At 45.0% G+C, this 24,568-nt stretch overlaps 1 protein-coding gene across 1 annotated transcript in view; it reads left to right on the top strand.

Moving 5' to 3' along the window:
• Nucleotides 1-24,568, top strand: part of LOC140389984 (uncharacterized) — a 150,124-nt gene that overhangs the window by 61,292 nt on the left and 64,264 nt on the right. The window contains 4 exon segments of the mRNA XM_072474733.1: nt 565-732; nt 6,135-6,302; nt 10,470-10,637; nt 14,641-14,808. Of these exon segments, the coding sequence (XP_072330834.1) occupies nt 565-732; nt 6,135-6,302; nt 10,470-10,637; nt 14,641-14,808 (672 nt within the window).

Genomic DNA, 24,568 nt, shown 5'->3' with positions numbered 1-24,568 from the left:
GCTTAAGAAACGAGGTCATCACATGGCCACTTGTTCAACACTCTCCCTGTTTCTTCCTCAATAGGTCTCTTCCTTTCACTGCCTCTTTAGCTTTCATTCTTTTTCATCATTCTCCTTCTCCACTGTTTTTCGTCTGAGCAAGTCCCTTCAACCAGAGGGTAGATTCACCAGTCATTCGAGGTTATAGTACATGCAAAATTGGCAAAAATTGCAAAACAATCCTCAATTTTTATATCTGGATTGGAAAAGCAAGGAGCCGGTGCTGAATTTATACCAGATCTTAGGCCGCACTTGTGTGCAGTTTTGTGTACCCCAGTCATCACAGGAAGCACACCAGTGCAGTGTGGAATCACTCTGGTCTCATCTGAGTTCAAAAACCTTTACTCTTAATGAGGGGCTGGAGAAGTTAGATGTTTTCGACATTTTAAAGTCCGAGAATTGAAAGAAACTAATTGACTGAAGTGGGGAAAAGACTCAGATTTGTTGGGCTCTTTCTCTGCTTGATATTCTCTGTAATTCTATTTGTCTTGTTTAACATTTCTGGTTATTATCTTTTCTGCTCAGGGAAAAGGAGTGTGGAAAAGCAACTGGTGAAAAAAGGTGACAAACAAAATGCGACGGAAACCAGAAAGCCTCCTTCACTGCTCGGCAAAGTAGATTTTGGCTCCAACCTACTGCCAGGCTCTTGTAGCGGCCTGACTGGAGTACTGGACAAGACACAACCAGCACCTGGTATTTATGTCATCTTTTGGGTGTTTCCCAACCACTTTCCCCTCAGTTACTTCAGCTCCTGGTATTGGCAAAACTCTCCTGGCGGGTCTCAAATCTGCAATCATTCAACCAAGCTCTTATCCTCACCATGAGATCCAAATGGCTTTTTGGCAATGTGGCAAAGTATAACACCCCACCATGTTTTCCAGTTGTTCCTACATCTTCATGTGATTTCAATTTGGCCTCCTCAAAACAGTTCAGTGTCACATTAGGAATAAAAGAGATTTTATTTACATAACGTCATTCATATCCTCTGGATGATCCAAAATGGCATGCATTAAATGGTGTCCCGATCTCCTTCTGCAGTTCCAGCTAGCGGAGCTCCTCAGTGCAGAAAACAGGACTAAGTGCGGCCTCATCAGGAAATTCCCCTCTTGAGGCCCCGCATCTACCCGAATGGGAACAGAGAGTTGTTCGATATCGTGGTGCTCCAAGCGCCGGGAAACACCCGGCTAAACACACTCATTATGGACCCTATTCCCATTCGGGTAGTTCACAGCCTACATCGGTTTCAGCATCTGTAAATCACCTTAGCATGCAACTCTTTGTCTCACTTTAAAATATGAATTATTTTAAACAATTAAGTTTTGTCTTTATATAAATGATCAGTATGCCTGTAGTACTGATCATCCTTTCATACAATTTACAGTGCAGAAGGAGGCCATTCGGCCCATCGAGTCTGCACCGGCTCTTGGAAAGAGCACCCTACCCAGACCCACACCGCCCTATCCCCATAGCCCAGTAACCCCACTCAACCAACACTAAGGGCAATTTTGGACACTAAGGGCAATTTAGCATGGCCAATCCACCTAACCTGCACATCTTTGGACTGTGGGAGGAAACCGGAGCACCCGGAGGAAACCCACGCACACACTGGGAGAACATGCAGACTCCGCACAGACAGTGACACAGCCGGGAATCGAACCTGGGACCCTGGAGCTGTGAAGCAATTGCGCTAACCACTATGCTACCGTGCTGCCATGGCCCCTCATTAGAACATAGAACATTACAGCGCAGTACAGGCCCTTCGGCCCTCGATGTTGCGCCGACCTGTGAAACCACTCTAAAGCCCATCTACACTATTCCCTTATCGTCCATATGTCTATCCAATGACCATTTGAATGCCCTTAGTGTTGGCGAGTCCACTACTGTTGCAGGCAGGGCATTCCACGCCCTTACTACTCTGAGTAAAGAACCTACCTCTGACATCTGTCCTATATCTATCTCCCCTCAATTTAAAGCTATGTCCCCTCGTGCTAGACATCACCATCCGAGGAAAAAGGCTCTCACTGTCCACCCTATCCAATCCTCTGATCATCTTGTATGCCTCAATTAAGTCACCTCTTAACATTTAACGAAAACAGCCTCAAATCCCTCAGCCTTTCCTCATAAGATCTTCCCTCTATACCAGGCAACATTCTGGTAAATCTCCTCTGCACCCTTTCCAATGCTTCCACATCCTTCCTATAATGCGGCAACCAAAATTGCACGCAATACTCCAAATGCGGCCGCACCAGAGTTTTGTACAGCTGCAACATGACCTCAGGGCTCCGAAACTCAATCCCTCTACCAATAAAAGCTAACACACCGTACGCCTTCTTAACAACCCTCTCAAACTGAGTGGCATCTTTCAGGGACACTGAGATCCTTCTGCTCATCCACACTGCCAAGAATCTTACCATTAGCCCAGTACTCTGTCTTCCTGTTATTCCTTCCAAAATGAATCATCTCACACTTTTCTGCATTAAACTCCATTTGCCACCTCTCAGCCCAGCACTGCAGCTTATCTATGTCCCTCTGTAACTTGTAACATCCTTCCGCACTGTCCACAACGCTACCGACTTTAGTGTCATCTGCAAATTTACTCACCCATCCTTCCACGCCCTCCTCCAGGTCATTTATAAAAATGACAGACAGCAGTGGCCCCAAAACAGATCCTTGTGGCACACCACTCGTAACTGGACACCAGTCTGAACACTTCCCATCAACCAATTTCTGATCCAAACTGCTAAATCTCCCTGAATCCCATGCCTCCGTATTTTCTGCAGTAGCCTACCATGGGGAACCTTATCAAACACTTTACTGAAATCCATATACACCACATCAACTGCTTTACCCTCATCCACCTGTTTGGTCACCTTCTCAAAGAACTCAATAAGGTTTGTGAGGCACGACCTACCTTTCACAAAACCGTGTTGACTATCTCTAATCAAATTATTCCTTTCCAGATGATTATACACCCTATCTCTTATAAACCTTTCCAAGATTTTGCCCACAACAGAAGTAAGGCTCACTGGTCTATAGTTACCGGGGTTGTCTCTACTCCCCTTCTTGAACAAGGGGACAGCATTTGCTATCCTCCAGTCTTCTGGCACTATTCCTGTTGACAAAGATGACTTAAAGATCAAAGGCTCAGCAACCTCCTCCCTAGCTTCCCAGAGAATCCTAGGATAAATCCCATCCGGCCCAGGGGACTTATCTATTTTCACACTTTCCAGAATTGCTAACACCTCTTCCTTATGAACCTCAAGCCCTTCTAGTCTACTAGCCTGAATCTCAGTATTCTCCTCGACAACATTGTCTTTTTCCTGTGTGAATACTGACAAAAAATATTCATTTAGCACCTCTCCTATCTCCTCGGACTCCAAGCACAACTTCCCACTACTGTTCTTGACTGGCCCTACTCTTACCCTAGTCATTCTTTTATTCCTGACATGTCTATAGAAAGCCTTAGGGTTATCCTTGATCCTACCTGCCAAAGACTTCTCATGTCCCCTCCTGGCTCTTCTTGGCTCTCTCTTTAGGTCCCTCCTAGCTAACTTGTAACTCTCGAGCACCCTAACTGAACCTTCATGTCTCATCTTTACATAAGCCTTCTTCTTCCTCTTGACAAGTGTTTCGACTGTCTTAGTAAACCACGGTTCCCTCGCTCGACCACTTCCTCCTTGCCTGACAGGTACATACTTATAAAGGACACGCAGTAGCTGTTCCTTGAACAAGCTCCACATTTCCATTGTGCCCATCCCCTGCAGTTTTCCTCTCCATCCGATGCATCCTACGTCTTGCTTCATCGCAACATAATTGCCTTTCCCCCAGATACAACTCTTGCCCTGCGGTATACACCTATCCCTTTCCATCACTAAAGTAAACGTAATCGAATTGTGGTCACTATCACCAAAGTGTTCACCTACCTCCAAATCTAACACCTTTCCTGGTTCATTACCCAGTACCAAATCCAAAACGGCCACGCCTCTCGTTGGCCTATCTACATACTGTGTCAGGAAACCCTCCTGCACACATTGGACAAAAACGGACCCATCTAATGTACTCTAACTATAGCGTTTCCAGTCAATATTTGGAAAATTAAAGTCCCCCATAACAACTACCCTGTTGCTTTCGCTCCTATCCAGAATCATCTTTGTAATCCTCTCTACATCTCTGGAACTTTTCGGAGGCCTATAGAAAGCCCCTAACAGGGTGACCTCCTTTCCTGTTTCTAATCTCAGCCCATACTACCTCAGTAGACGAGTCCTCATCAAACGTCCTTTCTGCCACCGTAATACTGTCCTTGACTAACAATGCCACCCCTCTCCCTCTTTTACCACCTTCCCTGAGCTTACTGAAATATCTAATAATATTATAATAATGGTCAGTATATCAGTACAAGTGACTGGTCCCTATTGTGTTTCCCTACACGTATTGTCCAGAGATGTGCAGGTCAGGTCGATTGGCTATGCTAAATTGCCCCTACATGATGTGATGGAGATAGGGTGAGGGATTGGCCGAGGTAAGGTGCTATTTCAAAGGGTTGGTACAGACGTGATGGGCCAAATGGTCTCCCTCTGCATTGTAGGGATTCTATGATGCTGAGTGTTATCCAGATTCATCTAGTACTTCTAGAAGCAACCCATTATTATTTAGTTTGATGACTGCCCCCTGTGTGTTTCCAGAAAGCTATTTTTTCATTTCTTAACTTCAGTATTAACCAGAAGGTAAGAAACAATATTTCCCACATTATTAGACGATGGAATGCATTTCCCCAATGGCTGCCGAAGCCTAATAAGGGATTATAGGAAGATTTGAATAATCAAAATAATGATGAGTGTGAGGGCAGAGCAGACTACTGGATTAGAGTTTGTTGCTCCAATGTGAAGCTCACACTGGTATATGGGGAGAAAGTGCAAACTCCACATTGGCAACCACCCGAGGCCGGAATTGAACCTGCGACCCTGGAGCTGTGAGGCAGCGGTGCTAATCACTGTGCCGTCCCATGTACGTTTGATGTGACTGGAGTGCATTGCATGGTGCACATCTGGAGACTTCACTATCTGTGTCCACCCTATCTAATCCTCTGTATCCTTTGTCTCACTGTCCACTCTATCTAATCCTCTGATACAAAATGGATTAGAAAGGGCGGCAAGTGAGAGCCTTTTTCCTCGGATGGTGATGGCTAGCATGAGGAGACATAGCTTTAAATTGAGGGGAGGTAGATATAGGACAGATGTCGGAGGTAGATTCTTTACTCAGAGTAGTAAGGGCGTGGAATGCCCTGTCTGCAACAGTAGTGGGCTCGCCAATATTAAGGACATTTAAATGGTCATTAGATAAACATATGGATGATAAGGGAATAGTGCAGCTGGGCTTTAGATTGGTTTCACAGGTTGACGCAACATCGAGGGCTGAAGGGCCTGTACTGCGCTGTTCTGTGTTCTATGTGGGTGTACATGGAGGGCCAGTGCCATGATTCCTTGGCATTGTATCAGGTCATTCTCAACCCAGGGTGCATCCGTCACATGACTGCTTAAGAAACGAGGTCATCACATGGCCACTTGTTCAACACTCTCCCTGTTTCTTCCTCAATAGGTCTCTTCCTTTCACTGCCTCTTTAGCTTTCATTCTTTTTCATCATTCTTCTTCTCCACTGTTTTTCGTCTGAGCAAGTCCCTTCAACCAGAGGGTAGATTCACCAGTCATTCGAGGTTATAGTACATGCAAAATTGGCAAAAATTGCAAAACAATCCTCAATTTTTATATCTGGATTGGAAAAGCAAGGAGCTGGTGCTGAATTTATACCAGATCTTAGGCCGCACTTGTGTGCAGTTTTGTGTACCCCAGTCATCACAGGAAGCACACCAGTGCAGTGTGGAATCACTCTGGTCTCATCTGAGTTCAAAAACCTTTACTCTTAATGAGGGGCTGGAGAAGTTAGATGTTTTCGACATTTTAAAGTCCGAGAATTGAAAGAAACTAATTGACTGAAGTGGGGAAAAGACTCAGATTTGTTGGGCTCTTTCTCTGCTTGATATTCTCTGTAATTCTATTTGTCTTGTTTAACATTTCTGGTTATTATCTTTTCTGCTCAGGGAAAAGGAGTGTGGAAAAGCAACTGGTGAAAAAAGGTGACAAACAAAATGCGACGGAAACCAGAAAGCCTCCTTCACTGCTCGGCAAAGTAGATTTTGGCTCCAACCTACTGCCAGGCTCTTGTAGCGGCCTGACTGGAGTACTGGACAAGACACAACCAGCACCTGGTATTTATGTCATCTTTTGGGTGTTTCCCAACCACTTTCCCCTCAGTTACTTCAGCTCCTGGTATTGGCAAAACTCTCCTGGCGGGTCTCAAATCTGCAATCATTCAACCAAGCTCTTATCCTCACCATGAGATCCAAATGGCTTTTTGGCAATGTGGCAAAGTATAACACCCCACCATGTTTTCCAGTTGTTCCTACATCTTCATGTGATTTCAATTTGGCCTCCTCAAAACAGTTCAGTGTCACATTAGGAATAAAAGAGATTTTATTTACATAACGTCATTCATATCCTCTGGATGATCCAAAATGGCATGCATTAAATGGTGTCCCGATCTCCTTCTGCAGTTCCAGCGAGCGGAGCACCTCAGTGCAGAAAACTGGACTAAGTGCGGCCTCGTCGGATGTTCCCCTCTGAGGTCCCAAATCTACTCGAATGGGAACAGAGACATGCTCGATAGCGTGGGGTTTGTCGGCGTTTCAAGCTCCAGAAAACATCTGGCTAAACGCGCTCATTATGGACTCTATTCCCATTCCTGGCCTACATTGGTTTCAGCATTTGTAAATCATCTTAGCATGTAACACTTTGTCTCACTTTAAAAGATGAATTATTTTCAGCAATTAAGTTCTGTCTTTATATGAATGATGAGTATGTCTGCCGTAATGATCATCCTTTCATGTCCCCTATTTATTTATTTTTTAATTTAGAGTACCCAATTGTGTTTTTTTCCAATTAAGGGGCAATTTAACGTGGCCAATCCACCTAGCCTGCACATCTTTGGGTTGTGGGGCTGAAACCCACGCAGCCATGGGGAGAATGTGCAAACTCCACACAGACAGTGACCCAGGGCCGGGTTTCGAACCTGGGTCCTCAGCGCTGTAGTCCCAGTGCTAACCACTGCACCACATGCCGCCCTCATGTCCCCTCTTTATAACAGTAGTCAGTATATCAGTACAAGTGACTAGTCCCTGTTGTGTTTCCCTACACTTATTGTTGAAAGACAGGCAGGTCAGGTGGATTGGCGATGCTAAATTGCCCCTAAGTGGGGTTATGGTGATAGGGTGGAAGATTGGCATAGGTAGGGTAATCTTTCAAAGGGTCGGTGCAACCTCGATGGGGCTAATGGTCTCCCTCTCTATTGTAGGGATTCTATGATGGTGAGGGTTATCCAGATTCATCTAGTAGTTCCATCAGAAGCAACCCATTATTATTTAGTTTGATGACTGCCCCCTGTGTGTTTCCAGAAAGTTATTTTTTCATTTCATAACTGCAGTATTAACCAGAAGCTAAGAAGCAATATTTTCCACGTTATTATACGATGGAATGCATTTCCCCAATGGCTGCTGAAGCCTAATAAGGGATTATAGGAAGATTTGAGTGATCAAAATAATGATGAGTATGAGGGCAGAGCAGACAAGTGGTTAGAGTTTGTTGCTCCAATGTGAAGCTCACACTGGTACACGGCGAGAAAGTGCAAACTCCACTCAGACAACCTCCCCCGAGGCCGGAATTGAAACCTGGATCCTGGTATGTGAGGCAGCAGTGCTAATCACTGTGCTGTCGTGCCGCTCCATGTACGTGTAATGATTCTCTTTGTTTGATGTGGTAGGAGTGCATTACATGGTGCACATCTGGAGACTTCACTATCTATGTGGGAGGGCCAGTACAGTGATTCCTTGGCACTGTATCTGATTACTTTCAAACCAGGGTGCTTCCGTCACGTGACTGCTTCAGAAACCAGGTCAACACATGGCCACTTGTTCTACACTCACTCTGTTTCTTCCTCCATAGCTCTCTTTCTCTCACAGCCTCTTTACCTTTCATTCTTTTTCATCATTCTCCATCTCCACTGCTTTCCTTCTGTGTATCTCCCTTCACCTGGAGCATAGATTCACTAGTTATTCATGGTAATGGTACAAGCAAAATAAGCAAAAAATTGCAAAACCTCGCTTTTATAACTGATTGGAAAAGCAAGCAGCTGATGCTGAATTTATACCAGATCCTGGGACGCACTTGGACTACTGTGTGCAAGTTTGTGTACCCTAGTCCTCACAGGAAGCAGTGCCAGTGCAGTGTGGAATCACTAGTGTCTCATCCAAAGTCAAAAACCTTTACTCTTAATGAGGGGTTGTAGAAGTTTGATGTTTTCGACAGTTTAAAGTGAGAGAATTGGAATAGACTAATTGACTTAAGTGGAGAAAAGACTGTCACAGATTTGTTGGGCTCTTTCTTTGCTGGTATTCTCTGTAATTCTAGTCGTCCTGTTTAACATTTCCGGTTATTATCTTTTCTGCTCAGGGAAAAGGGGTGTGGAACAGTAACAGGCAAAAAAAGATGGCAAGTCAAGTGTGTCGATAAATAGAAAGCCTCCTTATCTGCACGGCAAAGTAGATTTTGACTCTAACCTACTGCCAGTCTCTTGTGGTGGTGTCACTGGAGTACTGGACAAGACATAACTAGTACCTGGTATTTATGTCATCTTTTGGGTGTTTCCCAATCACTTTCCCTTGAGTTACTTCAGCTCCTGGTATAGTCAACACTCTTGGTGGGTCCCAAATTTGCAATTATTCAACCAAGCACTTATAATACTAACACTAATAATAATGTTTATTACCACAAGTAGGCTTATATTAACACTGCATTGAAGTTACTGTGACATGCCCCTAGTCGCAACATTCCGGCACCTGTTCGGGTACACCGAGGGAGAATTCAGAATGTCCAATTCACCTAACAAGCACGTCTTTCAGGACTTGTGGGAGGAAACTGGAGCACCATGAGTGAACCCACGCAGACACGGGGAGAAATCCATACAGTCAGTGACCCAAGCTGGGAATCGAACCTGGGACCCAGGCGTGTGAAGCAACAGTGCTAACCACTGTGCTACCGTGCCGCCCTCACCATGAGATCCAAATGAGTATTGGGCGATGTGGCCAATGCATAACAGCCCACCATGTTTTCCAGTTGTTCTTACATCTTCATGTAATTTCACTTCAACCACCTCAAAACAGTTCAGTGCCACATCAGGAATAAAAGAGCTTTTATTTACATAACATCATTCACATCCAATAGTTCCATCTCAAGCAACCCATTATTATTTTGCTTGATGATTGCCCCGGAGTGTTTCCAGAAAGTTATTTTTTCACTTCAGACCTTCTGGTTAATACTGCAGTTAAGACGCAATATTTTCCACGTTATTTGACGCCCAATGGCTGCCAAAGCCTAATAAGGGATAAAAGGAAGATTTGAATAATCAAAATAATGATAAGTATGAGGGCAGAGCGGACAACTAGATTTGGGTTTGTTGCTTCAATGTGAAGCTAACATTGGTACACGGGGAGAAAGTGCAAACTCCACACAAGACAGCCACCCGAAACCGGGATTGAAGCCGGGATCCTGGAGCTGTGAGGCAACAGTGCTAATCACTGTGCCATCGTACCGCTCATGTAGGTGTAACGGTTCTTTTGTTTGATGTGGCTGGAGTGCATTGTATGGTGCACATCTGGAGACTTCACTATCTATGTGGGTGTACATGGAGGGCCAGTACCGTGATTCCTTGGCACTGTGTCTGGTTACTTTCAACCCAGGGTGCTTCTGACACGTGACTGCTAAAGAAACCAGGTCATCACATGACCACATTTTCGACATTATCCCTTTTTCTTCCTCAACAAGTCTCTTCCCCTCACTGCCTCTTTACCTTTCATTCTTTTTCATCGTTCTCCTTCTCCACTGCTTTCCGTCTGTGTATCTCCCTTCACCTACAGCATAGATTCACCAATCATTCATGGTAATGGTCCATGGAAATAGGCAAAAAATTGCAAAACAATCTTCGATTTTTATATCTGGATTGGAAAAGCAGGGAGCTGAAGCTGAATTTATACCAGATCTTAGGCCGAACTCAGACTACTGTGAGCAGTTCTGTGTACCCCAGTCATCACAGGAAGCCGTTTGGAATCACTAGTGTATCATCAGAGTTCAAAAGGTTTTACTCTTAATAAGGGGCTGGAGAAGTTAGATGTTTTAGACATTTTATAGTGAGATTATTGCAATAAACTAACTTACTTAAGTGGGGAAAAGATTGTCACAGATTTGTTGGGCCCTTTCTTTGCTAGTATTCCCTGTAATTCTATTTGTCTTGATTAACATTTCCGGTTATTATCTTTTCTGCTCAGGGAAAATGATTGTGGAAAAACAACTGACGAAAAAAGATGACAAACCAAATGTGATGAAAACCAGAAAGCCTCCTTCTCTGCTTGGCAAAGTAGGTTTTGATTCCAACCAACTGCCAGTCTGTCGTGGCGGCCTCCCTGGACTACTGGACAAGACACAACTAGTACCTGGTATTTATGTCATCTTTTGGGTTTTTCCCAACCACTTTCCCCTCAGTTACTTCAGCTCCTGGTATCGTCAACACTCTCCTGGTGGGTTCCAAATTTGCAATCATTCAACCATGCTCTTATAATAATATAATCTTTATTGTCACAAGTAGGCTTACATTAACACTGCATTGAGGTTACTGTGAAAATCCACTAGTCGCAACACTCCGGCGCCAGTTCGGATACACAGAGGGAGAATTCAGAATGTCCAATTCACCTAACAAGCACGTCTTTCGGGACTTGTAGGAGGAAACCGGAAGACCCGGAGGAAACCCACCCAGTCATGGAGAGAAGTGCAGACTCCACACAGGCAGAGACCCAAGTCGGGAATCAAACCTGGGACCCAGGCGCGGTGATGTGACTGTGCTAACCACTGTGCTACTGTGCCACTCTCACCATGAGATCCAAATGAGTTTTTGCCGACGTGGCCAATGTATAACAGCCGACCATGTTTTCCAGTTATTCTTACATCTTCATGTAATTTCACTTTAACCTCCCCAAAACAGTTCAGTGTCACATCAGGAATAAAAGAGCATTTATTTACATAACGTCATTCACAGCCAGTAATTTGATCTGAAGCAGCCCATTATTATTTTGCTTTATGATTGCCTTCGGTGTGTTTCTAGAAAGTTATTTTTTCATTTCATATCTTAATATGCAGTTAATACTGCAGTTGAGAAGCAATATTGTCCATGTGATTAGACGATGGTATGCATTCTCCAATGGCTGCTGAAGCATAAAAAGGGATTATAGGAAGATTTGAATAATCAAAATAATGGGGAGTATGGTACACCAGCGATGGGTTTGACTAAGTTCCTTTTGTGCTAAAATCTGTATGGTTCTGACTTTATAGACCAAATTCCTTGTCAAATTGCACATACAGAGAATGAAATGAAATGAAAATCACTTATTGTCACAAGTAGGGTTCAAATGAAGTTACTGTGAAAAGCCCCTAGTCACCACATTCCGGCGCCTGTTCGGGGAGGCTGGTACGAGAATTGAACCGTGCTGCTGGCCTGCCTTGTTCTGCTTCTAAAAGCCAGCTCTTTAGCCCTGTGCTAAACCACCCCCGATCATGCCACCTGTGTTTCATTTCCTCTGTGTTTTATGCTGTGATTCAGCTGGTTTGTAATGCAGAACAAGGCCAGGAGCGCAGGTTCAATTCCCATACCGGCTGAAAATTCTTAATTCTCCCTCTGTGTACCCGTACAGGCGCCCGTGGCAACTAGGGTCTTTTCACAGTAACTTCATTGCAGTGTTAATGTAAGCCTACTTGTGACATATTATTATTATTATAACTGCTGAATGAGTAATTAAATAGGAACATTTTTCTAAATGTCATGTCCTATCAATCAGAATCTTTCAATATCAGAATTCACCTGTTTGTTCTTTCAATACCCTGAACACCGAGTCGTTGCTGTTGGGAAGGTGAGATCATAGTGGATTGACATGTCTGTCATCACTCTGGCTGTCTATTGGTTAGACCATAAGACCATAAGACATAGGAGTGGAAGTAAGGCCATTCGGCCCATCGAGTCCACTCCACCATTCAATCATGGCTGATTTCAACTCCATTTACCCGCTCTCTCTCCATAGCCCTTAATTCCTCGAGAAATCAAGAATTTATCAACTTCTGTCTTAAAGACACTCAACGTCCCGGCCTCCACCGCCCTCTGTGGCAATGAATTCCACAGACCCACCACTCGCTGGCTGAAGAAATTTCTCCTCATCTCTGTTCTAAAGTGACTCCCTTTTATTCTAAGGCTGTGCCCCCGGGTCCTAGTCTCCCCTGCTAATGGAAACAACTTCCCTACATCCACCCTATCTAAGCCATTCATTATCTTGTAAGTTTCTATTAGATCTCCCCTCAACCTCCTAAACTCCAATGAATATAATCCCAGGATCCTCAGACGTTCATCGTATGTTAGGCCTACCATTCCTGGGATCATCCGTGTGAATCTCCGCTGGACTCGCTCCAGTGCCAGTATGTCCTTCCTGAGGTGTGGGGCTCAAAACTGCTCACTGTATTCTAAATGGGCCCTAACTAATGCTTTATAAAGCATTATGGTTGAAGGGGGTAGGACTTGGCCTTGGACACTGGGCCTAGTGCAGAGCAAGCTTCATTCTATATTTGAGCCATGTCATGCTGTGCCTAATCTGGGAGTGTCAAACACCCAAGAGTGGCATTTCAGCCAATGCTCTTCATTTTTCTGTTACTGATGATATCTAGAATGATGTTACGCCAAATCGTATCATAAATTGTTCACTGGAAGACTGTAGAACTGAGCAACATTCGCAGTCGAGAAGATTGGGCGAGAATCCTACTGACTTAGTTGAAGTCTTTTGAAGTAAAAATGTAAATGTCACCAGAGGACCATAGGTTGTTCTCCCTTCTTTTGAGAGCTGACTGGTGGCTATTTAACCTGAGCATCACCACATCTCAGGCTAGGGGCAAGATTTAGAAGGCAGGGCCTTCAGGTGTAACCTCAGCAGGCATGCAAATTAAACCTTTGCTGTTGGTGCTGCTCCGCATCAAGAACCAGCTGTCCCAGTTTGGAACCATGAGATTATTTGCCATGGTCCTAAGAAAGACAATTGGTGAGAAGCACTGCACATTCAGAAAATGTGTATGGAAAGTTAAGATATAACTTATTCACAGATGTTTGGAATAGGGTACCCAGGGAGATAGTTGCTGTTTATGTATGTTCACACTCTTCCCTTATTGAAGATTGTGAATTAGTGGAAGGATTTTCAAATTAATAGTCTTGACAGGAAGTGATCAAGGCTGTTGGTTTCAGAAATTTAACGAGCTGGATGGGGAAAGATAATTTAGGAATTCTGGTAATGAATAATATATTTTGCTTTTTGACTCGGTGCCTGAGTAACTGAGGGAGTGATCCTTTGTCTCGTCCTGTTTATTCCTGTGCACTGACGACTATTTTCTCTTGCCCATCGTCAGATCTTGGTAAACATAGACCTGCAACTGTTCCTGTTACCGCCTGTTCCGGCACACCTGTGGACTGTGCGTAAAGCGGCTGCTTGTAATATGTTCAAAGTCTCATGTGTGTGCAAAGTTTCTAAACTCCGAGACAAATTGGCGAGTGTTGTCTATCATTTGTCTCTGAGGGTGTGGAAAAGTGTCTCTCTCTTGAAATGAAAATCACTTATTGTCACAAGTAGGCTTCAAATGAAGTTACTGTGAAAAGCCCCTAGTCGCCACATTCCGGTGCCTGTTCGGGAGGCTGTTACGGGAATTGAACCGTGCTGCTGGCCTGCTTTGGTCTGCTTTCAAAGCCAGCGATTTAGCCCTGTGCTAAACAGCCCCTGCAGCTTGATCTTGAGCTTGATGATGACTGTGTTACTCATCGTGTTTGGCAGATAGTCAAATTCAAATCACCTGGAAAGCAAATAAACTAAGACCAAATGTTGTTTAACATTCTGTACGAAAATGTCAGCCGTCGTCAATGCCCATGGGGGGTCTGGGACCTCATAGAATCATAGAATTAACAGTGCAGAAGGAGGCCATTCAGCTCATCGAATCTGCACCAGCCCTTGGAAAGAGCAGCCTACTTAAGCCCACACCTCCATCCTATCCCCTTAACCCAGTAACTCCACCTAACCTTTTGGACATTAAGGAGCAATTTAGAATAGCCAATCCATCTAACCTGCACATCATTGGATTGTTGGAGGAAACCCACCCAGTACTGTGTGCAGTTTTGTGTACCCCAGTCATCACCGGAAGCAGTGCTAGTGCAGTGTGGAATCAGAGGTCAAAAAGTTTTACTCTTAATGAGGGGCTGGAGACGTTATATGCTTTTGACATTTTAAAGTCAGCGAATTGGAATAAACTAATTGACTTAAGTGGGGAAAAGACAGTCACAGATTTGTTGGGATCTTTCTTTGCTGGCATTCTCTGTAATTCTATTTGTCTTGATTAGCAGTTCAGGTTATTATCTTTTCTGCTCAGGGAAAAGGAGTGTGGAACAGCAACTGACGAAAAAAGATCACACGCCAAATGCAAAGAAAACCAGAAAGTCTCCTTCACTGCTGGACAATGTGAATTTTGACTCCAACCTACAGCCAGTCTCTTGTGGTAGCCTCCCTGGATTACTGGACAAGACACAACTATCACCTGGTAATTATGTCATCTTTTGTGTGTTTCCTAATTACTTTCCCCTAAGTTATTTCAGCTCCTGGTATCGTCAACACTCTCTTGGTGGGTCCCAAATTTCCAATCATTCAACCAAGCTCTTATAAGACTAATGTTTTGTTATGCTCTTGACGTAGTGTTATAACCTGCCTGCTTACCATTGGCTGGGGACTAATGACAATCCCACAATCCTGTGGGAGTATGAGCTTCCCCAATGAGGGGGGCGGAGAAACCATTAGTAAACTCCAAGTATAAATAAAGCTGGCCAGTTTAGGAACCGGCAGGAAGGAGTGTGCAGCAAGGGAAGTTGCTGCTGCTGATATATATATATATATATGTTATTGTAAATAAATGTTATTGCTTTGTATCCTTAAACTTGTGCTGGATTCTTTGTGGCCCTTACAAAATGTAGCATAAGCTGCTTCCTTGATGTGCACTCTGACAAAGGAAGGTTCAGACTTGGAGACAGCTTTAACATGTTTATTAAACTATTAACAATTCTCCTACTTAGATTCGACTCCTTCTTTCGCTGTTAAACCTTCTATAGCTACTCAGACTGACAAACCAGTCTGCTACAATCCACGTGGTGGGTGTGATGTGTTTCAAATCAACCCTGTGTACTCACTGAGAGTCTCCACTGGACAGAGACTGAGTATGTGTCCTTTTATATGGGTTGGTGTAATGCCCTCCTGTGGTAGTGTCACCTCTGTGTGTATCGTGACTGCCCGTTGGTCGTGTCCTATCTTACTGACCTATTAGTTGACTGCCTGTGTGTCATGTCTCTGGTGTTCCCTCTAGTGTCTAGCTAGGTGCAATGTATGTACATTAACCCTTTGTGTACTTACAGTGATGTATATCACCACAACTAACACTAATAATAATCTTTATTGTCACAAGTAAGCTTACATTAACACTGCATTGAGGTTATTGTGAAAAGCCCGTCGCCGCAACACTCTGGCACCTGTTCGGTTACACAGAGGGAGAATTCAGAAAATCCAATTCACCTAACAAGCACATCTTTTGGGACTTGTAGGAGGAAACCGGTGCACTCGGTGTAAACCCATGCAGACACGGGGAGAACGTGCAGACCCCGCACAGACAGTGACCCAAGCTGGGACCCAGGCGTGTGAAGCAACAGTGCTAACCACTGTGCTACCAGCCAGCCCTCACCATGAAATGCAAATGAGTTTTTGACGATGTGGCCAATGCATAACAGCCCACCATGTTTTCCAGTTGTTCTTACATCTTCATGTCATTTCACTTCAACCACCTCAAAACAGTTCAGTGCCACATCAGGAATATGAGCTTTTATTTACATAGCGTCATTCACATCCAGAATTTCCATCTGAAGCAACCCATTATTATTTTGCTTGATGATTGCCCCCGGTGTGTTCCCAGAAAGTTATTTTTTTCATTTCATACCTTCTGGTTAATACTGCAGTTGGGCGGCACAGTGGTTAGCATTGCTGCCTCACGGTGTCGACGTCATAGATCATAGAATTTACAGTGCAGAAGGAGGCCATTCGGCCCATCGAGTCTGCACCGGCTCTTTTAAAGAGCACCCCACCCAAGGCCAACACCTCCACCCTATCCCCATAACCCAGTAACCCCGCCCAACACTAAGGGCAATTTTGGACACTAAGGGCAATTTATCATGGCCACTCCACTAAACCTGCACATCTTTGGACTGTGGGAGGAAACCGGAGCACCCGGAGGAAACCCTCACACACACGGGGAGAACGTGCAGACTCCGCACAGCCAGTGACCCAAGCCGGAATCGAACCTGGGAACCTGAAGCTGTGAAGCAATTGTGCTATCCATAATGCAACCGTGCTGCCCTCCAGGGTCCCAGTGTCCCAGGTTCGATCCCGGCTCTGGGTCACTGTCCGTGTGGAGTGTCCGTGTGGAGTTTGCACATTCTCCCCATGTTTGCGTGGGTTTCGCCCCCACAACCCAAAGATGCGTAGGCTAGGTGGATTGGCCACGCTAAATTGCCCCTTAATTGAAAAAAATGAATTTGGTACACTAAATTTATTCAACTTTTTAAAAAAATACTGCAGTTCAGAAGCAATATTTTCCGCGTTATTAGACGGTGGAATGCATTTCCCCAATGGCTGCCAAAGCCTAATAAGGGATAAAAGGCAGATTTGAATAATCAAAATAATGATGAGAATGAGGGCAGAGCAGACCACTAGATTCTGATTTGTTGCTCCAATGTGAAGCCATAACTACACGGGGAGAAAGTGCAAATACCACAGAGACAACCATCCGAGGCTGGAATTTAAGCCGGGGTCCTGGAGTGTGAGGCAGCAGTGCTAATCACTGTGCCACCGTGCCACTCCATGTAGGTGTAACGTTCTTTTTGTTTGATGTGGCTGGAGTGCATTGCATGGTGCACATCTGGAGACTTCACTATCTATGTGGGTGTACATGGAGAGCCAATACGGTGATTCCTTCGCACTGTGTCTGGTTACTTTCAACCCAGGGTGCTTCTGACACATGACTGCTTAAGAAACCAGGTCATCACATAACCACTTGTTCTACACTATCCCTGTTTCTTCCTCAACATGTCTCTTCCTCTCACTGCCTCTTTACCTTTCACTCTTTTCATCATTCTCCATGGGCACATAACTTTAGAAGATGCTTGGCTGAGCTTACTGCGGGTTCAGCCACACCTGTGGACTGTGGGTATAGCAGCTGCTTGTAATATGTTCAAAGTCTCATGTGTGTGCAAAGTTTCTAAACTCCGAGACAAATTGCCGAATGTTGTCTATCTTTTGTCTCTGAGGGTGTGGAAAAGTGTCTCTTGATCTTGATGATGACTGTGTTACCAATCGTGTTTGACAGGTAGTAAAATTCAAATCACATGGAAAGCAAATCGACTAAGACCAAATGTTGTTTAACATTCTGTTCGAAAATGTCAGCCGTCGTCAATGCCCATGGGAGGTCTGGGACCTCATAGAATCATAGAATTTACAGTGTAGAAGGAGGCCATTCAGCTCATCGAATCTGCACCAGCCCTTGGAAAGAGCAGCCTACTTAAGCCCACACCTCCATCCTATCCCCCCTATCCCCTTAACCCAGTAACTCCACCTAACCTTTTGGACATTAAGGAGCAATTTAGAATAGCCAATCCACCTAACCTGCACATCATTGGATTGTGGGAGGAAACCCACCCAGTACTGTGTGCAGTTTTGAGTACCCCAGTCATCACAGGATGCAGTGCCAGTGCAGTGTGGAATCACTAGTGTCTCATCAGAGGTCAAAAAGTTTTACTCTTAATGAGGGGCTGGAGACTTTATATGCTTTCGACATTTTAAAGTCAGAGAATTGGAATAAACTGATTGACTTAAGTGGGGAAAAGACTGTCACAGATTTGTTGGAATCTTTCTTTGCTGGCATTCTCTGTAATTCTATTCGTCTTGATTAGCAGTTCAGGTTATTATCTTTTCTGCTCAGGGAAAAGGAGTGTGGAACAGCAACTGACGAAAAAAGATCACACTCCAAATGCAAAGAAAACCAGAAAGTCTCCTTCACTGCTCGACAATGTAATTTTTGAGCACTCTGTGTAAACCCAGGCAGACACGGGGAGAACGTGCAGACTCCGCACAGACAGTGACCCAAGCTGGGAATCAAACCTGGTACCCAGGCGAGTGAAGCAACAGTGCTAACCACTGTCTACCGTCCCACCCTCACCATGAGATCCAAATGAGTTTTTGGCGATGTGGCCAATGCATAACAGCCCACCATGTTTTCCAGTTGTTCTTACATCTTCATGTCATTTCACTTCAACCACATCAAAACAGTTCAGTGCCACATCAGGAATAAAAGAGCTTTTATTTACATAACGTCATTCACATCCAGTATTTCCATCTGAAACAACCCATTATTATTTTGCTTGATTGCGCCCGATGTGTTTCTAGAAAGCTATTTATTTCATTTCGTACCGTCTGGTTCCCGCTGGTCGATTTCAGCGGGAGCAGTGCGCAAGTGATTTCTGGGAGGTAAGTGTATCCTTTAAAAACTCTTACCTTCACAGGTGCAGGCCAGTCGATTTCAGCGGGAGCGGTGCGCAAGTGATTTCTGGGAGGTAAGTGTATCCTTTTAAAAAAACACTTCTTTTCTGTTTTTTTTTTTTCGACCCGCGGACTTCTGGGAAGACCCCCCCCCCCCCCCTAACCAATAAATTCTGGTGGAGAGGAAACCCGAGACACTACACGTGTAGTGTCTCCCACCCACCCTCCTCCTCTAACCTAATAATAAGACCCATTGGTGTGAGGTAAGTGTCATATTATATTATTATTATATTATATTATTAGCATTGTGCAGGTCAAGGTTCGGAGGTGGAGGAGCAGTCTCTGTCAGGGCGAGAACCTGAGAACATCTAAGACACTCAGAAGGTAAGTAAGTGATTTTTACTCATTTTTACTTTTATACCTTTTTCAAATTGTGTGTGTCGGGGGGAAACTGAAGTGACATCACAGAAAAACTGTGACCTGAGTGGCTGGTTGGGAATCTACACTAAATTTAAAAAATTAAGCATTGGTAACTAATTAAACATAATTACCTAATTATAATTTAGAGGGGTATCTAAGCCAGAGATCGGAGAGTACTATATTTAGCTTTCGCATTTCTATTAGAAATCTAGTGCTAGGAAACCGATAGTTAGCAGTAACTTTGAAATTTAAAAAAATATATATTTTTTTTAAAAAAATTTAAAAAAATTATTTTAATTAATTGACGCAATGTCAGTTAGAGGGGTGCAGTGCTCTGACTGTGAGATGTGGCAGGTCCGGGAGGCTTCCAGCGTCCCGGATGGCTTCATCTGCAGAAAGTGCACCCAACTGGAGCTCCTCACAGACCGCATGGTTCGGTTGGAGCAGCAATTGGATGCACTTAGGAGCATGCAGGTGGCGGAAAGCGTCATAGATCGCAGTTATGTAAATGTGGTCACACCCAAGGTGCAGGCAGAGAAATGGGTGACCACCAGAAAGGGCAGGCAGTCAGTGCAGGAATCCCCTGTGGTTGTCCCCCTCTCGAACAGGTATACCCCTTTGGATACTGTCGGGGGGGATAGCCTATCAGGGGAAAACCGCAGCAGCCAGAGCAGTGGCACCACGGCTGGCTCTGATGTTCAGAAGGGAGGGTAAAAGCACAGAAGAGCAATAGTAATAGGGGACTCTATAGTCAGGGGCACAGATAGGCGCTTCTGTGGACGTGAAAGAGACTCCAGGATGGTATGTTGCCTCCGTGGTGCCAGGGTCCAGGATGTTTCCGAACGGGTAGAGGGCATCCTGAAGGGGGAGGGCAAACAGGCAGAGGTCGTTGTACATATTGGTACTAACGACATAGGCAGGAAGGGGCATGAGGTCCTGCAGCAGGAGTTCAGGGAGCTAGGCAGAAAGTTAAAAGACAGGACCTCTAGGGTTGTAATCTCGGGATTACTCCCTGTGCCACATGCCAGTGAGGCTAGAAATAGGAAGATAGAGCAGCTAAACACGTGGCTAAACAGCTGGTGTAGGAGGGAGGGTTTCCATTATTTGGACCACTGGGAGCTCTTCCGGGGCAGGTGTGACCTATATAAGAAGGACGGGTTGCATCTAAACCGGAGAGGAATAAATATCCTGGCCGCGAGGTTTGCTAGTGTCACACGGGAGGGTTTAAACTAGTATGGCAGGGGGGTGGGCATGGGAGCAATAGGTCAGAAGGTGAGAGCATTGAGGGAGAACTAGGGAATAGGGACAGTGGGGCTCTGAGGCAGAGCAGACAGGGAGAAGTTGCTGAACACAGCAGGTCTGGTGGCCTGAAGTGCATATGTTTTAATGCAAGAAGTAATACCGGTAAGGCAGATGAACTTAGAGCTTTGATTAGTGCTTGGAACTATGATGTTGTTGCCATTACAGAGACCTGGTTGAGGGAAGGGCAGGATTGGCAGCTAAACGTTCCAGGATTTGGATGTTTCAGGCGGGATAGAGGGGGATGTAAAAGGGGAGGCGGAGTTGCGCTACTGGTTCGGGAGAATATCACAGCTGTACTGCGGGAGGACACCTCCGAGGGCAGTGAGGCTATATGGGTAGAGATCAGGAATAAGAAGGGTGCAGTCACAATGTTGGGGGTTTACTACAGGCCTCTCAACAGCCAGTGGGAGATAGAGGAGTAGATAGGTAGACATATTTTGGAAAAGAGTAAAAACAACAGGGTTGTGGTGATGGGAGACTTCAACTTCCCCAATATTGACTGGGACTCACTTAGTGCCAGGGGCTTAGACGGGGCGGAGTTTGTAAGGAGCATCCAGGAGGGCTTCTTAAAACAATATGTAGACAGTCCAACTAGGGAAGGGGGGGTACTGGACCTGGTATTGGGGAATGAGCCCGGCCAGGTGGTAGATGTTTCAGTAGGGGAGCATTTCGGTAACAGTGACCACAATTCAGTAAGTTTTAAAGTACTGGTGGACAAGGATAAGAGTGGCCCTAGGATGAATGTGCTAAATTGGTGGAAGGCTAATTATAACAATATTAGGTGGGAACTGAAGAACATAGATTGGGGGCAGATGTTTGAGGGCAAATCAACATCTGACATGTGGGAGGCTTTCAAGTGTCAGTTGAAAGGAATTCAGGACCAGCATGTTCCTGTGAGGAAGAAGGATAAATACGGCAATTTTCGGGAACCTTGGATAACGAGAGATATTGTAGGCCTCGTCAAAAAGAAAAAGGAGGCATTTGTCAGGGCTAAAAGGCTGGGAACAGACGAAGCCTGTGTGGAATATAAGGAAAGTAGGAAGGAACTTAAGCAAGGAGTCAGGAGGGCTAGAAGGGGTCACGAAAAGTCATTGGCAAATAGGGTTAAGGAAAATCCCAAGGCTTTTTACACGTACATAAAAAGCAAGAGGGTAGCAGGGGAAAGGGTTGGCCCACTGAAGGATAGGCAAGGGAATCTATGTGTGGAGCCAGAGGAAATGGGCGAGGTACTAAATGAATACTTTGCATCAGTATTCACCAAAGAGAAGGAATTGGTAGATGTTGAGTCTGGAGAAGGGGGTGTAGATAGCCTGGGTCACATTGAGATCCAAAAAGACGAGGTGTTGGGTGTCTTAAAAAATATTAAGGTAGATAAGTCCCCAGGGCCTGATGGGATCTACCCCAGAATACTGAAGGAGGCTGGAGAGGAAATTGCTGAGGCCTTGACAGAAATCTTTGGATCCTCACTGTCTTCAGGGGATGTCCCAGAGGACTGGAGAATAGCCAATGTTGTTCCTCTGTTTAAGAAGGGTAGCAAGGATAATCCAGGGAACTACAGGCCGGTGAGCCTTACTTCAGTGGTAGGGAAATTACTGGAGAGAATTCTTCGAGACAGGATCTACTCCCATTTGGAAGCAAATGGACGTATTAGTGAGAGGCAGCATGGTTTTGTGAAGGGGAGGTCATGTCTCACTAACTTGATAGAGTTTTTAGAACAGGTCACAAAGATGATTGATGCAGGTAGGGCAGTGGATGTTGTCTATATGGACTTCAGTAAGGCCTTTGACAAGGTCCCTCATGGTAGACTAGTACAAAAGGTGAAGTCACACGGGATCAGGGGTGAGCTGGCAAGGTGGATACAGAACTGGCTAGGTCATAGAAGGCAGAGAGTAGCAATGGAAGGATGCTTTTCTAATTGGAGGGCTGTGACCAGTGGTGTTCCACAGGGATCAGTGCTGGGACCTTTGCTCTTTGTAGTATATATAAATGATTTGGAGGAAAATGTAACTGGTCTGATTGGTAAGTTTGCAGACGACACAAAGGTTGGTGGAATTGCGGATAGCGATGAGGACTGTCAGAGGATACAGCAGGATTTAGATTGTTTGGAGACTTGGGCGGAGAGATGGCAGATGGAGTTTAATCCGGACAAATGTGAGGTAATGCATTTTGGAAGGTCTGATGCAGGTAGGGAATATACAGTGAATGGTAGAACCCTCAAGAGTATTGAAAGTCAAAGAGATCTAGGAGTACAGGTCCACAGGTCATTGAAAGGGGCAACACAGGTGGAGAAGGTAGTCAAGAAGGCATACGGCATGCTTGCCTTCATTGGCCGGGGCATTGAGTATAAGAATTGGCAAGTCATGTTGCAGCGGTATAGAACCTTAGTTAGGCCACACTTGGGGTATAGTGTTCAATTCTGGTCGCCACACTACCAGAAGGATGTGGAGGCTTTCGAGAGGGTGCAGAAGAGATTTACCAGAATGTTGCCTGGTATGGAGGGCATTAGCTATGAGGAGCGGTTGAATAAACTCGGTTTGTTCTCACTGGAACGAAGGAGGTGGAGGGGAGACCTGATAGAGGTCTACAAAATTATGAGGGGCATAGACAGAGTGGATAGTCAGAGGCTTTTCCCCAGGGTAGAGGGGTCAATTACTAGGGGGCATAGGTTTAAGGTGAGAGTGGCAAGGTTTAGAGTGGATGTACGAGGCAAGTTTTTAACGCAGAGGGTAGTGGGTGCCTGGAACTCGCTACCGGAGGAGGTGGTGGAAGCAGGGACGATAGTGACATTTAAGGGGCATCTTAACAAATACATGAATAGGATGGGAATAGAGGGATACGGACCCAGGAAGTGTAGAAGGTTGGAGTTTAGTCGGGCAGCATGGTCGGCACGGACTTGGAGGGCCGAAGGGCCTGTTCCTGTGCTGTACATTTCTTTGTTCTTTGTTCTTTGGTTAATACTGCAGTTGGGCAGCACAGTGGCGCAGTGAGTAGTTGCTATATTTATTTGGTTATAAATATGGCGGTTAATAAGGTTGCCTTTCTTAATCCTAATTATGAGTATAATTTCAGAGTCGCCAGGTATCTCTCTATACCGCCACAAGGTTCAACCCGAATACCGATCAAAAAGCCAATACACCAGTTAGTTATTCAAAGTCAATGGTATTTATTTACACACGGTATGATTTACTCATGCACAATAACACTACAAGCTAAACTTTCTCTATCACTAACACCTATACTTAACTTCAGGTGCCCACTTAGGTCAGAGGAACAATGGCCGTTGTTCGGACCTGAGGCTGTTGGGTTCGAAGAGGTAACAGGAGTACAGCTAAGGTCGTCCGTCTGGTAGCGAGCGTTTACCTTGAACTTACTTACTTCTGGTGATGCTGGTGGATGGGTCTCTCCGCTTGAGAGCCGAATCCAAGAGACTGAATCTTTGTCGGGGGTTCCTTCTTATACTTGGAGGGGCTTTGCGCGCTTTTAGGCGGGCCTTAAACTTGGTCCCAATTAATTGGGCAGCTTCTAGATCATTATCATCGATCTAAACCAATAAAGAGGTGGGTGCCCTGATGGCTGGGCATGTCCAATGTGGCCGTTGGCCTTGCTTTGTTTGTGTCTTTCGGTTGGGGTATGGGCACCGGGATGCCTGCGACAGTATCGGCTACCTGAGTATTAGTCCTTTGTTCCTCAGAGATGGGCCATCAATATGTTAATCGACCCTAGAATTTTGATTCCGTCTGCTGACTGCTTCCCAAATATACATTCAGGCTCTATGCCTGCTTGTTGCTTAGTATTGTCCATATTTCCCTAGAGTCTCTGTGAGCGTCCATTTTGTAAACCGAAAGTGGCCATCTCCTTGTGATCCTCAACGCGAAGCGTGAAGGATCATATTACTGAATCTTCTTTGTTCTCTGCCTAAGTCGAGCACCCACAATCAAGGACAGGCTCTACTCTACTCTGTCCTATGGATTGGAACTTTTACCTAAATTGCTTTATATACATCACAT

The sequence above is a fragment of the Scyliorhinus torazame genome, chromosome 14 (genome assembly GCF_047496885.1).
Source record: "Scyliorhinus torazame isolate Kashiwa2021f chromosome 14, sScyTor2.1, whole genome shotgun sequence".
Taxonomy (NCBI): domain Eukaryota; kingdom Metazoa; phylum Chordata; class Chondrichthyes; order Carcharhiniformes; family Scyliorhinidae; genus Scyliorhinus; species Scyliorhinus torazame.
The sequence above is the reverse complement of the archived record's forward strand: the minus strand, read 5'-3'. Positions and strand labels throughout refer to the sequence as shown.